At 39.8% G+C, this 14,752-nt stretch overlaps 1 protein-coding gene and 3 long non-coding RNA genes across 6 annotated transcripts in view; 3 read left to right on the top strand and 1 right to left on the bottom strand.

Moving 5' to 3' along the window:
* Nucleotides 1–187: 187 nt before the first annotated feature.
* LOC135560214 (uncharacterized) lies at nucleotides 188–5,646 on the top strand. The gene is made up of 4 exons (XR_010458798.1): nucleotides 188–456; nucleotides 3,057–3,344; nucleotides 3,617–3,898; nucleotides 5,561–5,646. It is a non-coding gene; the product is annotated as an uncharacterized LOC135560214 (long non-coding RNA).
* LOC135560213 (uncharacterized) lies at nucleotides 1,897–5,566 on the bottom strand. The gene is made up of 3 exons (XR_010458797.1): nucleotides 4,675–5,566; nucleotides 4,146–4,313; nucleotides 1,897–2,726 (listed from the first exon to the last, which is right to left on the bottom strand). It is a non-coding gene; the product is annotated as an uncharacterized LOC135560213 (long non-coding RNA).
* A 2,053-nt stretch (nucleotides 5,647–7,699) lies between the features above and the next one.
* LOC135560212 (uncharacterized) lies at nucleotides 7,700–8,351 on the top strand. Its single transcript, XR_010458796.1, has 4 exons — nucleotides 7,700–7,768; nucleotides 7,930–7,948; nucleotides 8,058–8,089; nucleotides 8,194–8,351. It is a non-coding gene; the product is annotated as an uncharacterized LOC135560212 (long non-coding RNA).
* Nucleotides 8,352–9,864: 1,513 nt separating this feature from the next.
* LOC115142707 (mucin-2-like) overlaps nucleotides 9,865–14,752 on the top strand; it is a 67,153-nt gene continuing 62,265 nt past the window's right edge. The window contains exons 1-4 of one of the 3 annotated variants that reach the window (XM_065001691.1): nucleotides 9,865–10,291; nucleotides 10,666–10,706; nucleotides 10,946–14,084; nucleotides 14,419–14,445. In XM_065001691.1, coding sequence (XP_064857763.1) covers nucleotides 14,027–14,084; nucleotides 14,419–14,445 — 85 coding nt within the window. In that variant the 5' untranslated portion in view covers nucleotides 9,865–10,291; nucleotides 10,666–10,706; nucleotides 10,946–14,026. The remainder of the gene's footprint in view (nucleotides 10,292–10,665; nucleotides 10,707–10,945; nucleotides 14,085–14,418; nucleotides 14,446–14,752) is intronic. The other 2 variants (XM_065001690.1, XM_065001689.1) reach the window with 2 other exon arrangements.

Genomic DNA, 14,752 nt, shown 5'->3' with positions numbered 1-14,752 from the left:
AACATGACATTATCCCACAGTTGTCATATGAGACATCTGTGGTTTTCCTGTGAACAAGCTCCACATCTGCATTTCTATTGAAACAACAGTTAACAGTGAGTTATTTTTCCTCCCATCTGTTTGTGCTTCAGGATATTCCATTATTCTTTCCCCTCTTTTAGTCGTTTACTTTAGGAACTCTTAATATTTCAACATGTTATGGTTATAATAAGTGTGTCTTATTCCATTGATCATCCTATTGGTTTATATTTCTCTGTCATTATTTTACATTTTGTACAGATAAGAATGACCACTGCTTGATAACATGGCTGTGAATACATTACAGACTGTTCTGCTTTGCCAGCTTGTGTAAAGTCTTCCCATCTCATGTTTTCTTATTTTTCATAATGGTAAAAAGAGCATGATAATGACCCATTTTGTTATGTTATTATACCTTCCAGTACCTCAAAGCCAAAGGTCAGTATCATTATTATGAATTTAAAGCTGCAATATGTAACTTTTTGGGCTACCAGACAAAACAACGGGTTACCAAAATATTCAAATAATGATTGACATATTTTCAATAATAACGTTATTTTGATTAATTTATTCATACGATTTCATCCTTCCACGAGATGCTGTATACACTGGCTATACAAAACATTTACACGACATAGACTGACCAGGAGAATCCAGGTGCAAGTTATGATCCCTTATTAATGTCACTTGTTAAAGCCACATAAATCAGTGAATAGATGAAGGGGAGGAGACAGGTTAAAGACATGGATTGTGTATGTGTGCCATTCAGAGGGGGAAAGGGCAAGACACAATATTTAAGTGCCTTTGACCGGGTATGCTACTAGGTGCCAGAACTGTATCAGTGCTGTTTTTTTCACGCTCAACAGTTTCCTGTGTGTATCAAGAATGGTCCACCACCCTAAGGACATCCTGCCAACCTGACACAACTGTGGGAAGGTTGAAGTCACAATTGGTCATCACCCCTGTGGAATGCTTTCGACACATTGTTAAATCCATGCCCAGACTGTTTGGTATATTCAGTGTAATCCTGACACAAATCTAGGGTTGGTACCCAAGGCAGCTGGTCGATCCATGATGGCTGTCAACGTTCTTATTCCTTGCTTGCTAGCTAACACTGTCAACACTGTCACGTCAAACAGTGCAACCAGAATAACAGCAAAGAAGCTGTATTTGCATTTGTTTAAGCTGTTTTCTATATATTTTTGGAGGATACATCCATAACAATGAGCTAATGACTCCATGCGAGATTACGCCTGGCATAGAAAATGTGCTCTCTCTCCAGGACATTATTCAGTGGAGCTAGCCCACTACAGTACACAGTTAACATAATCACTTCAAACTGAAGCTGGAATGAGTAAACTAGCTGCATTTTGTGTTTTTCTATTGGCATTTCTTTGAATATATCCATAAAAATTATACTGATTCATGATTTTGACTGGCTAAGAAAAGCTGCCAGACTGTCTCATCTCGACACATTCGTTCATTACTATGTGACAGCTGGAGATCAAAATTCAATATTGAAACAATGTTGCAAATGTCGGAGACAGACAGCAAGGTGAATACAAATCTACACTGTTGAAAAACAAATGCCAGTCTAAAATAAATGGGATATAATATCTAAATGCTTTTTACAGTAGAGATCAAGTTTATAAATTGCCTGGTGATCTGATGGGATCGTGGATTGAGCAGTCAAATGGAATAGTGAATAGACTATTCTTTTGTGTTTGCAAACGTTGTGTGCATCGCCCTCCTGCGGCAACGTTTGCAAAGACAAAAAATAGTCTATTCACTATTCCATTTGACTGCTCAATCCACTATGGTGACAGAACATGGGGGAGTTTTTCTAGAATGCCAACAAAAAAAAGCCTCTATTTACATGTTGCATAAGAGTGCATCTCACACTACTTTTGGATTAAAATTGGAGTTTAAGGCTCGTATGAATGACCTGCTTAATATAATGTTTGTGTCATCATCGTGATTCAACTGCATTATACTTAAAAATAACATACTTCAACCAGTAAAATGTCTCTTTGGCTATCTTTTGCTATGGCTATGTCAGTGAGTGTTTAGCATTCTAGCTAACAACTTGCTGCATCCAAAATAGTTATTTTACAAATATCACAACAGAATATAATTTTAGTGACTGTTCAAGCAAGAATCAACACAAGCGTTAGGAGAGCCCCCCAAAAGTTATTTTGTTTAGAACTAATAAAAACGTAAATCTAGGCTATGTTGAATGGGCGCAGATGGAGTGGCTTTCTTACTGAAGCCAAGAGGCACGCGCATCTGTACGTGCATCAGTGTGTCGTTCACTGGAAAGTATGGAACGTAATTTTGGTCTTTGCATTTCAAAAAAGATACATGTGAAATAACACTGTTTGATGCATCAAATAACAATATTTGAAAGGTCAAATCAGCTTGTTGACCAATCAGGACCTGGATATGACTGTACGTCACATCATTTAACACATTCGTTACTTTTTTACATAGTTATTACAGATTGATTACACTATCACTTGTATTTCATATGTCACAGTGATTCACCGATATGTGTGATGCTGGTAAAGTTTTGTCTTGTGCACCTGCCGCTGCAGCACAAGCGCAGACACACCTCCCCAAGCTCTGGGACAGTTCTGGTCAGAAAGAAATCCATCACTTCCGTTGTTTGGCTGTGCCCATTTAGCAACGTTCCAAAATGAGCATATGTCCTGGTGGAAGGATGAAAATAAAACACATTTACTCAGAACAATAATACATCTTTAATGAAAGACATGTCCTTCATCTTTTGTTTAAATGTTGGCAACCGTTTTACAAAAGCCAAATGTCCATCGAAGCCGAGAATTATTGTGTGATAACTCCCTCCTAAGGGCTGTTCCTGGCACAGGCTCTCATTGTTTATTTATTACAGTGTCTGAATTGTTTTTCTCTTTCAAACTCATAATATTACGTGGTACATTATCTGTATGAGTCGTTAAACATTGAAAATTAATTTATAATTCAATTAAAAAAGACACTCCATCATCTCTCTGCTCTCACAGATCTTCCTCAGCCCAGTCTAACAGTGATTCCTGCAGTCATCAAAGAGAGAGACTCAGTTCAGCTGAACTGTCAGACTCCTCCATCTGTCTTTGAGTGTTACTTCAAAATAGAGGGGAAAGTAGAATTCACCCTTCCATCACCCTGTCAACAGACACTCACAGGAACACTACTGGTGAGGTGGACAGGTCAGAGTTCACCAGCTGAGGTCAAAATACAATGTCAGTACAGTGCTAAAGGTTCACAGTTTAGATCCATATACAGTGAGCCGTCAACAGTCACAATTACGGGTAAGAAGACTATTTGAATGGTTGTAAACAATGTACTGATGTGCCATCATTACCATGTTCCTCTTGGGATATGTTATCATACGGTGTGTTGTCATAATCTATTACGTGAAGCAATCAAGCAATATATTATATCTCCTTAATTTCCCATACTGTCGCTGCATAAAGTAATTGACTCAAGATCCTTAAGTCTGAAATAACAAGGAGGGATTAGTCTGTCAGTAAATTTCTCAAAACCACAAAATGCTAAATGCTAAATTCCCCTATTCTCACAGATCTTCCTCAGCTGACAGTGAGTTCTACAGTCATCAGAGAGACAGAATCAGTTCAGCTGAGTTGTGAGACTCCTCCATCTCTCCCTGTGTCTCACTGTTACTTCAACATAGAGGGGGAGAAGAATCTTCCAGACTCATTGTGTACTCAGACAATAACAGGAACTGAGCTGCTCAAGAGGTCTGGTCCAACATTTCCAGCTGTGGTCAAAGTGACGTGTTACTACACTGTATGGAAGTCTCACACATCTCCTTTTAGTGACCCTGTCTCAGTCATTGTTCAGGGTAAGTAGGTGGTTTAAACAATGATACACTTCACTGTTATACCGTATTAATTATGCTCGTTCTGAAAATGAGATCTTCTGTCGTATTTCTAAAACGTCTTCATTTCACATAATGATATTATTTACTGTACTTTATACAAACATAAATGCTGACATAGTTGAACATTTTATTAATGGATTTTCCATACTGTTAGTATGTATGGATTATCTGTAATGTTTTTTTAAATGCAACGTTCAAAGAGACCCACCTCCTCCCAGGCTGACAGTCAGTTCTACAGTCATCAGAGAGAGACTCAGTTCAGCTGAGCTGTCAGACTCCTCCATCTGGTTCTGTGTCTCAGTGTTACCTAAACCCTCACCCTGTACGAGGTCACTCACGGGGACTGAGCTGCTCTCGTGGGCAGGTCAAAGTTCATCTGTTGAGATCAAACTGAGATGTTTTTACACAGTAGAATCTCACTATCCTTCGACGCACAGTGGTTCTGTCTCTCTTACTATTCTTGGTAAGAAATTATTATTCAGATTGTCTTAAATGATTCTGTTTAAATCACAATCTCATCCAATGTCATTTCAAAATGTTTGTTGTGAAGACAATAAATCCATAGAATGTTTGAAATGTTTATGTCAAAAGTAGAGTTCTTAGATCCCACGCAAACAACCACAGAGAGGCCAAAGTACAATCAAAGGTTCTTTATAAACTCAGCTTTACACAGTATCACTACGGTCCTATTAGAAACATGTAAATAGTCTGGGATTTAGGGTTGTAGACTAACTAACACAGCGGTTGACTCCCGATTGGTGGCCAATGTTCATTCTGGTCCTTCCGAGCAGGGTTTGTTCGTTCGGTTTTCCCCGAGCAGGATTAGATCGGCTCTCCCCGAACAGGGTTCGGCTCTTCCTCCTGAGCAGGGATCGTTAGTTGATGGCTGGTCTGGTAGTCAATTGCTGGTTTGGTGTTCAGCGGTAGGTCGCCTTCTGTCCCTCACTCTGCACCGGCCTGGCTGTGTATTAGAGTTGGGTGTAGCCTCTCAGCGGCGTCAAGCGTGTCCCCCGTGTCTGTAGTTGTGGGGGACAGAAAACATACAATTAGAGCATGTACTGGCCAACAATTGGGGTCACACACACGTTCGAAACAAGCACTTTCCTTTAGTAGTGTTTATAAAGAGCTTTGTGATTTGTGTCCTTCCCACAGCAGGCGACCAGCGGAAACGAGAAGCAAGTCGGTCGAGATGTCCCTGGTTCAGTTCCTTTTTAACTCTAGTTCTGGGGCGTGTTTAGCAATTTGTTTAGGGAGGGAGAAGGTGATAGAGAATCATCTCAATGTCAGTTTAGTCTGTGTTCATTTTTGGAATCACAGCATGTCAGTTTAGTCTGTGTTCATTTTTGGAATCACAGCACACCATACAAGCAAGCAAAATCGTCCATGCGAATCAATTTGATTCACACGTGAAAATGTAAGGAATTAAGTGAAAGGCAATCGTTGTAAATACACAGCACACAAGATTAAATGGCACTCATAAATAGGAATGATATCAAATAAGACATGCTGATACGTAATATAAAGAGAATGGCAGGGTCTAGTTTAGTAAGAGTGTCACTTGTGACATATACATTACGTTCAAATAGAGTGATGCAAAAAGGAGTCTCTGTCCTTTCCTAACAGATCCAAAACCAGACATTACAGTCAATATTGATGAGGACTTCAACATCATCTGTTTGATTCCTGGATCCGTCAGTCCTGACACCACCTGTAACCTGTATGTTGGAGAGGAGAGTCAGCCATCCTTCACAGCACCGATCAAGAAGAGAAAAGCCATCTCAGCATCCGGACAGCAGTTCTGTCAATTCCCTACAAAACATAGTGATCTGATCAGTTGTCTACAGTCAGTGAGGCGTAAGGAGGTGAGCTGTGACTACAGAGTGAGCTCAGGACCAAACTCTCTCTCTCCACTCAGTGATGGGCACAGCTTTGCAGGCGAGTCATTATCTAAACAAATCTATCAGTGCTGCAGGTCTTCATGATCTGACTCACTTTTATTTCAGCATCTTCTTAGTATGACTATATTCATTCTGACCAACAAACTAAATACCACATTTCAATCCCAAATGATTTCAGATCTGGTGGGAGTTCACATCAGCGATCCAACAACTATACAGACACCTTCTATAGCAGGTAGACTACACATTTGTGCTTTTATAGTGGCACTGCTTTTATTTTTTTTATAGCAAAGCAAGTTTCAGCAATAAGAATAGTTGTGTTAATGTGAAAATGAAGCTGTTCTGTTAGATAATTAAGCTGTTCTATAGATATGACACCAGCCTCAACACCAACGCCTGGGATCATCAGCACAAGTATTATAATGTCTGTGTTCATCTAGTCGAGTGTTGAGATCGTATCTATACGCTGTTAGGCTTCTGCTGTTAGATAACATGGTGACTTTATTCTAGGAAGCTGTCAACAACAATCAAGCAATCTGTCCGTAGTGATTTTATAGTCCTACTTTTCCCACTTTGAAAAGATCGTATTTCAAAAGGCCAAAAACACCATGATGATCATTAATATGATCATTCATAAAATGCTAATTTCATTATTATGTGTTTTCTCAGTGAGTTTGACTCCAGGTCCTAGATCTACTTTGCCGCTCAGCACGAGAGCGAGTCCTACAGAAGGTGTGTTGGGCCTCTAAATGACCATCTCTGCAAATAGTAATTATACAATCAAGAGTTTAGATTACGGGCCTGTAAAATTAAGTGACCCAAATGTGAATGTAAAACCTTATTTTTGTGTAGTCATATTGCTTCCCACTAGTTTCAACTGTTACTTGTACTTTTACCCCAGACACCACAGTGACACCAACTACCAGTAAGTAGATCCACCGATTTTAACTTAGTTTGCAAATACAATATCTTTGTTCACATTCATTCACTAAAGCTCTGACCGCTTAACTAATAAATATATTCATAGCTGCTTGTATTTTCAGTCCAGATTTTCACCCACTTTTAGTCCATCTGATTTGTAGGTAATGTGTAGTGTACTTCTCTCTTCATGCTTATTGAAAGACCTTAGATATTACATTAACTTTCATTTGTTCTTGTGTAATATGAGTAATATCTTCTCCCCAGGTTTGACCTCCCCTTTGACTCCTAGCAGGGCAGTGAATCCTTCATCAGGTCTCTTAGTCATCTTTATCTAGTTAGACAATATAAGTAAAACAAATAGAGTAGCTTTATCTTCTCCATGTTTTGTTTTTCCACATCACAAATTTGCCTCATTACAAAAAGAGGTTGATATTTGATTGATTAAAATCAACACATTAAGATGTATTTTTTTATAATCAGATCCAATGATTTCCTTTGCATCAGCGTCGACTGTTTGCTGTACTTTGACCACTGACACCCCAGCGAGTCCAACTGAAAGTAAGTTTAGCCAATAGGTTTAATTTAGTTTGCTAAATATTTTTGTATATTAAAGCATAAACCAATTTTTCAAATATAGCCACATGTAAATTCAGTCAATGCATTAGGATTAATCAAACAATTTGTCTCTTCTTAGAAATATTTACCAAACTCTGGTATTAAGTTGTCCTTCTCTCTTGCATGTGACCAGGAGGTCAAAGCTCCACAGAAAGTGAAGTGGAATCAAACAGTCAAGAAAGCATTCTGTGTAAGTATCCTTTTCTTAGCTGTCTTTTCTCACACATGAAAACAGAGCTGTGCACATTTTCTTAGAAGAACAAGAGCTGATGACCTCTCCCTATGTCATCATGTCACCAAATAGTGGGGCAATTATGGCAGGCAGCAGTGGGTGTGGCTTCTGGAGTGGGTGTACTCCTGGTAGGATTGACAGCTGTCTGTCTCTGCAGGAGGTCCAGTGAGTACATTTGATTCTGCAAAACAAATCATTTGAAAATGTACCATGCTAACATTAATGTAAGTGCCTTTGGCATGGGTTAATTTATCAACTCATTTTGATCATATTGTATAGGTTAGACTATATTCAATTTAATTAATTTAGCCTCATTTGTTTTTCAGAGAAAACCAATTCTCAGAGGTAAGAATTCCGCTTGTGAATTTGATGCAGATTGTATCAACCTTTAGTTCTGTATTGTCCATGATGAGATGTTCTTACCACAACCTTCTTATACTTTTATGTTGTACAGACCTACATCCAGACAGGATGATCACAGACAATGTATGTTCCAAACAAAATACATCAAACATACACACACATACGACGAACTATATACTCGCATGTACAAGAACTGTAATTCAATTTTCAATGTGTTTCTGTTGTAGATGATTTGGTGTCTATGGGAGCGGTGAGCAGCGGAGTCATGGTGATTATTCTACATTACAGTGGAATCTGTACACATGTACCCCTCTGACAGAGGAGGCTGGTGGGATGAGTTATAGGAGGACAGGCTCATTGTAATGGCTGGAATGGAATTAATGGGACGGAGTCAAACACATTGAAACTACATGTTTGACTCCATTCCATTAATTCCATTTCAAAAATTACATTACATTTACATTTACATTTAAGTCATTTAGCAGACGCTCTTATCCAGAGCGACTTACAAATTGGTGCGTTCACCTTAAGACATCCAGTGGAACAGCCACTTTACAATAGTGCATCTAAATATTTTAAGGGGGGTGAGAAGGATTACTTTATCCTATCCTAGGTATTCCTGAAAGAGGTGGGGTTTCAGGTGTCTCCGGAAGGTGGTGATTGACTCCGCTGTCCTGGCGTCGTGAGGGAGTTTGTTCCACCATTGGGGGCCAGAGCAGCGAACAGTTTTGACTGGGCTGCGCAGGAACTGTACTTCCTCAGTGGTAAGGAGGCGAGCAGGCCAGAGGTGGATGAACGCAGTGCCCTTGTTTGGGTGTAGGGCCTGATCAGAGCCTGGAGGTACTGAGGTGCCGTTCCCCTCACAGCTCCGTAGGCAAGCACCATGGTCTTGTAGCGGATGCGAGCTTCAACTGGAAGCCAGTGGAGAGAGCGGAGGAGCGGGGTGACGTGAGAGAACTTGGGAAGGTTGAACACCAGACGGGCTGCGGCGTTCTGGATGAGTTGTAGGGGTTTAATGGCACAGGCAGGGAGCCCAGCCAACAGCGAGTTGCAGTAATCCAGACGGGAGATGACAAGTGCCTGGATTAGGACCTGCGCTGCTTCCTGTGTGAGGCAGGGTCGTACTCTGCGGATGTTGTAGAGCATGAACCTACAAGAACGGGCCACCGCCTTGATGTTAGTTGAGAACGACAGGGTGTTGTCCAGGATCACGCCAAGGTTCTTAGCGCTCTGGGAGGAGGACACAATGGAGTTGTCAACCGTGATGGCGAGATCATGGAATGGGCAGTCCTTCCCGGGAGGAAGAGCAGCTCCGTCTTGCCGAGGTTCAGCTTGAGGTGGTGATCCGTCATCCACACTGATATGTCTGCCAGACATGCAGAGATGCGATTCGCCACCTGGTCATCAGAAGGGGGAAAGGAGAAGATTAATTGTGTGTCGTCTGCATAGCAATGATAGGAGAGACCATGTGAGGTTATGACAGAGCCAAGTGACTTGGTGTATAGCGAGAATAGGAGAGGGCCTAGAACAGAGCCCTGGGGGACGCCAGTGGTGAGAGCGCGTGGTGAGGAGACAGATTCTCGCCACGCCACCTGGTAGGAGCGACCTGTCAGGTAGGATGCAATCCAAGCGTGGGCCGCGCCGGAGATGCCCAATTCGGAGAGGGTGGAGAGGAGGATCTGATGGTTCACAGTATCGAAGGCAGCCGATAGGTCTAGAAGGATGAGAGCAGAGGAGAGAGAGTTAGCTTTAGCAGTTACAATTACAAATTAACAATTAACAATTACAATGAGCCCTTCCTCCTATAACTCCTCTCACCAGCATCCTCTGCCCTCTGACTATCTGATCTGAGTATCAAGACCTTAATGTTACATTAGTAGTGCTTCAGCATATGAATGTTCAAAGTATCAAACTAACAGCTGTATTTATATGGTAATATTTATAATTACCATATAAAGATGTATTTATTATTTATATTTGTATTTGTATTTATTATTACCAGAAATAATTTCTTAATACATTAATTCATGTTAAACCTTGTAAATGTGTTCCTAAGTAGGTACAGAGTTTTGTCGTATAAACTATTTTTGATTGCATTGGACATGTGTAGACACAAATCCGACCTACACTTCCTGTGATACAAAGGAGGGTGCCGTTCATGTCACGAGTTAGAGAATAGCATAGACAGACAGTTTGTTACGACTGGAGGATAAAAAGTCTCTATTTTCTCTCATCTTCTCCCTCTCTCTCTACTACAGGTGGATTCAGGAGATGCTGGAATCGATTCTCAGATCACTTCTGTACTGTCCATGTTCAAGCCCTCAGGTTTGTCCCTCAGATCTCGGGACCATCTGCAAGTGCACAGCTGCTGTACATGCTTAAACTTTGGGCCTAACCATATTAACCATATCAAAACGCATATATAACACTTAAAACAGAAATGAATGTGTCAGAGCATCAGCAGCGTGAGAATAGATCTGTAGATCTGCAGGGTGGTTTGAGACATGAGGAGAAGTGTGAAATGACATCAAGCCTTGTTACTTGCACTACTTCTGTTTGCCCTATTGCATTACTAACAGCCAAACTCGACTAAGTAACACACATGCAATGTAGACATAATATACACATGATCCCCCTCAAACACACATACATACATGCAACCTCTTACTCATGGAATTGTCTCTCTCTGTGATGTGCAGGTCCCGTTGATGTGGATTCACAGGCATTTGCAAATGAACATGTAAGTACAGCACAAATGTCCTATTCATTGTATTATATTATATTGCTATATTATTATAATTATATATAGCATTGTTTTCACAGGCAGACTGACTCGAGTATAAAAGTATCTCTCTTTCTCTCACTGTGTTTTGACTTTCAGTTTAAGATTGGTGTTACATCCTCATAAAATACCTTATGAATTACAATTACTGTACTGTAGATTCAAAGCCCTAAACTGAATCTGTTTCTTTTCTCTAGTCTGATACGTACCACGTATACAGCTCAATCCCCCGACAGACCAGCATCCTCAGCCCAGCCGGATGGGTTGTACAGTCTTCTGCAGACACACTGAAACTTCACCTCTGGCTTTCTGTATCTGTCTCACACATCTCACACAAATACATTCTTTCTCACACGACATCCTTGGTTTATCACACATCCAGTTACTGTAAATAAGTTGATTAACTGGTTTCTGTTACATGTCTATCCATAATATCAGTTACTTTTTAAATATTTTTTATTTGGAGGGGTCCGGTGCATATTCCCCTTTGAGCATTTGACTTATTTCTTCCCCCTAGTAAATGTTAAATCTACTGTAATTATGTACATTATGTTGACTGTGAGATACCTCCTTCCATAGCGGTTGGATAGAATTAATTTCCTATTGGGCAAAACATAATCTAAAGCACAACCAAAACAAACTGCAAATGCATCCAACAAGTTTGTTGAGTCACAAGCTTGATGTATTTATTGGGTGCAAAGAATATAGGACCAAAATAGAAAAATGTTTGACTACCTTAATACACCATAAATGAGTTTGTCCAAATATTTAACACCCCATTTGCAACCTTCCGGTTACTAGTCCAACACTCTAACCACTAGGCTACCCTGCCAAATGTGGGGTCTATATAGATAAAGTGCTTTTATATCTAAATGATAAAACATACAATGCCTTCAGAAGGTCTTCACACCCCTTGACGTTTTCCACATTTTGTTGTGTTACAGCCTGAATCTAAAATGTATGAAATTGAGATTTTTTTGTCACTGACCTACACACAATACCCCATATCGGGGTGGCAGGTAATCCAATGGTTAGAGCGTTGGACTAGTAATCGAAAGGTTGCAAGATGGAATTCCCGAGCTGACAAGGTAAAAATCGGTTGTTCTGCCCCTGAACAAGGCAGTTAACCCACTGTTCCTAGACAGTCGTTGAAAATAAGAATTTGTTCTTAACTGACTTGCCTAGTTAAATAAAGTTAAAATTAAAATAAATGTAAAAGTGGAATTACGAAAAAAACAAAAAACAAGTGTGAATGAGTATTCAACACCTTTGTTATGGAAATCCAAAATAAGTTCAGAAGTAAAATTCTGCTTAACAAGGTGCATAATATGTTGCATGGACTCACTCTGTGTGCAATAATAGTGTTTAACATGATTTTTTAATAACCTCATCTCTGTACCCCACACATACAATTATCTGTAAAGTCATATGCAGGTAACTGCCAAAAATTTAAAAAACGCCAACAAAGTGTGTTAAAAAGGGTGTTTGGCCTCCACCAGCTGCAAGAACAGCTTCAATGCGCATAAATTCTAGAAATCGATCTAAACCATAACAGGAAAACGCACCCCACACACACTATAAACTTTGTCCCAAATGTATTCAAATGTTTCCTTTATTTTGGTAGTTACATGTTGCCTACAGTCTGGAAGGCTGCAATTTGGGCAGCATGCATGCCAAATGTACAGCTTGTTGTGTTGTGGCCATAGACATATTACATCGATTTTGGGATCCTCTTATCCTGGCAATTTGAGTGGAAACTCATGGGTACACTAGCAATGGCTGCCAGTCCTGATTTGAACTGGAACTGCCTTCCATGGATGATATGTAGTTGGTTGCTGAAAATAGAAGACTGTCTCTAGAACCAATATACTTCTCAACTCCCAAAATGTAGTGACCAGCAGCACTGTTTTTCAAAGTAGCTGATCTTGAGATAGGCTATTGCCAAGAGGAGCGCATTGGCCATCACCGTGAGTAGTAGCATATGGTGGCTTCATCATTACGTGAGTCAGAGTGCCACTGGAAATTGTATTTAATTGCCCAATGTAGTAATATATAAATAAAAAACACTATTCAAACAGGAATGCTGCTTTAACATACTCAATTACAATTTTTGGGAAGGAAAACCATTTCACTCATGTTGTAAATTATAGGTCATATTTCATAGAAATCTGGAAACACTGGGCATGTACTTTAATAAGATTTAGACATGCATGGGTCACTTACCCGAAACCTCCCCTGTGCGCCGTTTGCAATCGAGTTGATGCCCTCACCAATACCCCGCCCTCGATTCCTATTTTCACGGTCTTGCGTGTCATGTACTTCAACCTCATCAGGTCCACAGATGGATATTTCTCTGTTTTGTAGCCGCGAATGGCCGGCGATGAGACGATTCGAGTTCAACTCCTTCAGCGCTTCTTTAACCAACACCATCGTGGGTGGATGAAGAGGAGTTTTTCGTGCCACAGCAGGCGCTTTACTGGATTCTAACAATGAAATTGACAAATGTATCAACCGTAATCTGACCAAAGCTGCTGCTTTTTTAGGTGGTATGATCAAACGGTTAATATCAAAGTTAGGCTATATAAAAACGTTCATTTAAAAACAGCAATTGCATTCTCAGCCTACACACGTTCAATGTTATGCACTTCAAGCAAAGCACGCGGTTTATCTGAACTGGCGCTGAAATGTAGGTACCAGTCAGAGCATTAAAGGTAAACTGATCAGTCCGAGTAGTGTGAACTCGCTTTTTTTTCTCTCCTCCGTTCCTTCCTTTCATCCTTTCCTTTCCTTTACTGCGTTTATCAGTTTACCGTCACTGCTCTGGCATATTATTAAACGTGACTCACCAAACAAATGAAATATGAAAACCCTTGCAGGGTTTTTGTAGTTAAACATTGTGCAGCTGTTAAAAACTTTAAACAAAAAGTCGAAGATAAATATTTTTCTCCGAAAGACAAGTTAGTTTGTTGGTTTTGAAATGGAATTGCCTGCAATAGTGATACAAAATACAATTGGTTGAAGACAGGTAGCTTTAGAACCTAAAAATAATTACCGATAAATTATTCTGAGTGTTCAGCCTCCTTGTCCTCTGCAACATGACATTAGCCCACAGTTGCCATATGAGACGTCTGTGGTTTTCCTGTGTATGAGACGTCTGTGGTTTTCCTCTGAACAAGCTCCACATCTGCTTTTCTATTGAAACATTTCATCTTTGTCCCAGTCACTGACACCATCTTCTGTGAAGTCAGACTAACAGTATGTATGTAGCTGTCTAAAAAATGACATTATTCATCCCTTATATGGCTGGTCGTCTGTTTTTACTCATCCTCCTTTTCGGTGAGTTATTTCTCCGTTCCATCATGTTTGTGCTTCAGGATATTCCATTATTCTTTCCCCTCTTTTAGTCTTTTACTTCAGGAACTCTTAATATTTCAGCATGTTATGGTTATAATAAGTGTCTTATTCCATTGATCATCCTATTGGTTTATATTTCTCTGTCATTATTTTACATTTTGTACAGATAAGAATGACCACTGCTTGATAACATGGCTGTGAATGCATTACAGACTGTTCTGCTTCGCCAGCTTGTGTAAAGTGATTCCATCTCATGTTTTCTTATTTTTCATAATGGCAAAAAGACCATGATAATGACCCATTTTGTTATGTCTAGATACCTTCCAGTACCTCAAAGCCAAAGGTCAGTATCATTATTATGAATTTAAAGCTGCAATATGTAACTCTTTGGACTACCAGACAAAACAACGGATTACCAAAATATTCAAATAATGGTTGACATATTTTCAATAAAAACGTTATTTTGATTAATTTATTCATACGATTTCATCCTTCCATGAGCTGCTGTATAAAAAACATAACATGGCATAGACTGATCAGGCAAATCCAGATGAAAGCTATGATCCCTTATTGATGTCACTTAAATCAGTAAATAGATGAAGGGGAGGAGACAGTTTAAAGACATGGATTGTGTATGTGTGCCATTCAGA

Source organism: Oncorhynchus nerka, linkage group LG15, assembly GCF_034236695.1.
Source record: "Oncorhynchus nerka isolate Pitt River linkage group LG15, Oner_Uvic_2.0, whole genome shotgun sequence".
In the NCBI taxonomy this organism is placed as follows: Eukaryota; Metazoa; Chordata; class Actinopteri; order Salmoniformes; family Salmonidae; genus Oncorhynchus; species Oncorhynchus nerka.
The sequence above is the reverse complement of the archived record's forward strand: the minus strand, read 5'-3'. Positions and strand labels throughout refer to the sequence as shown.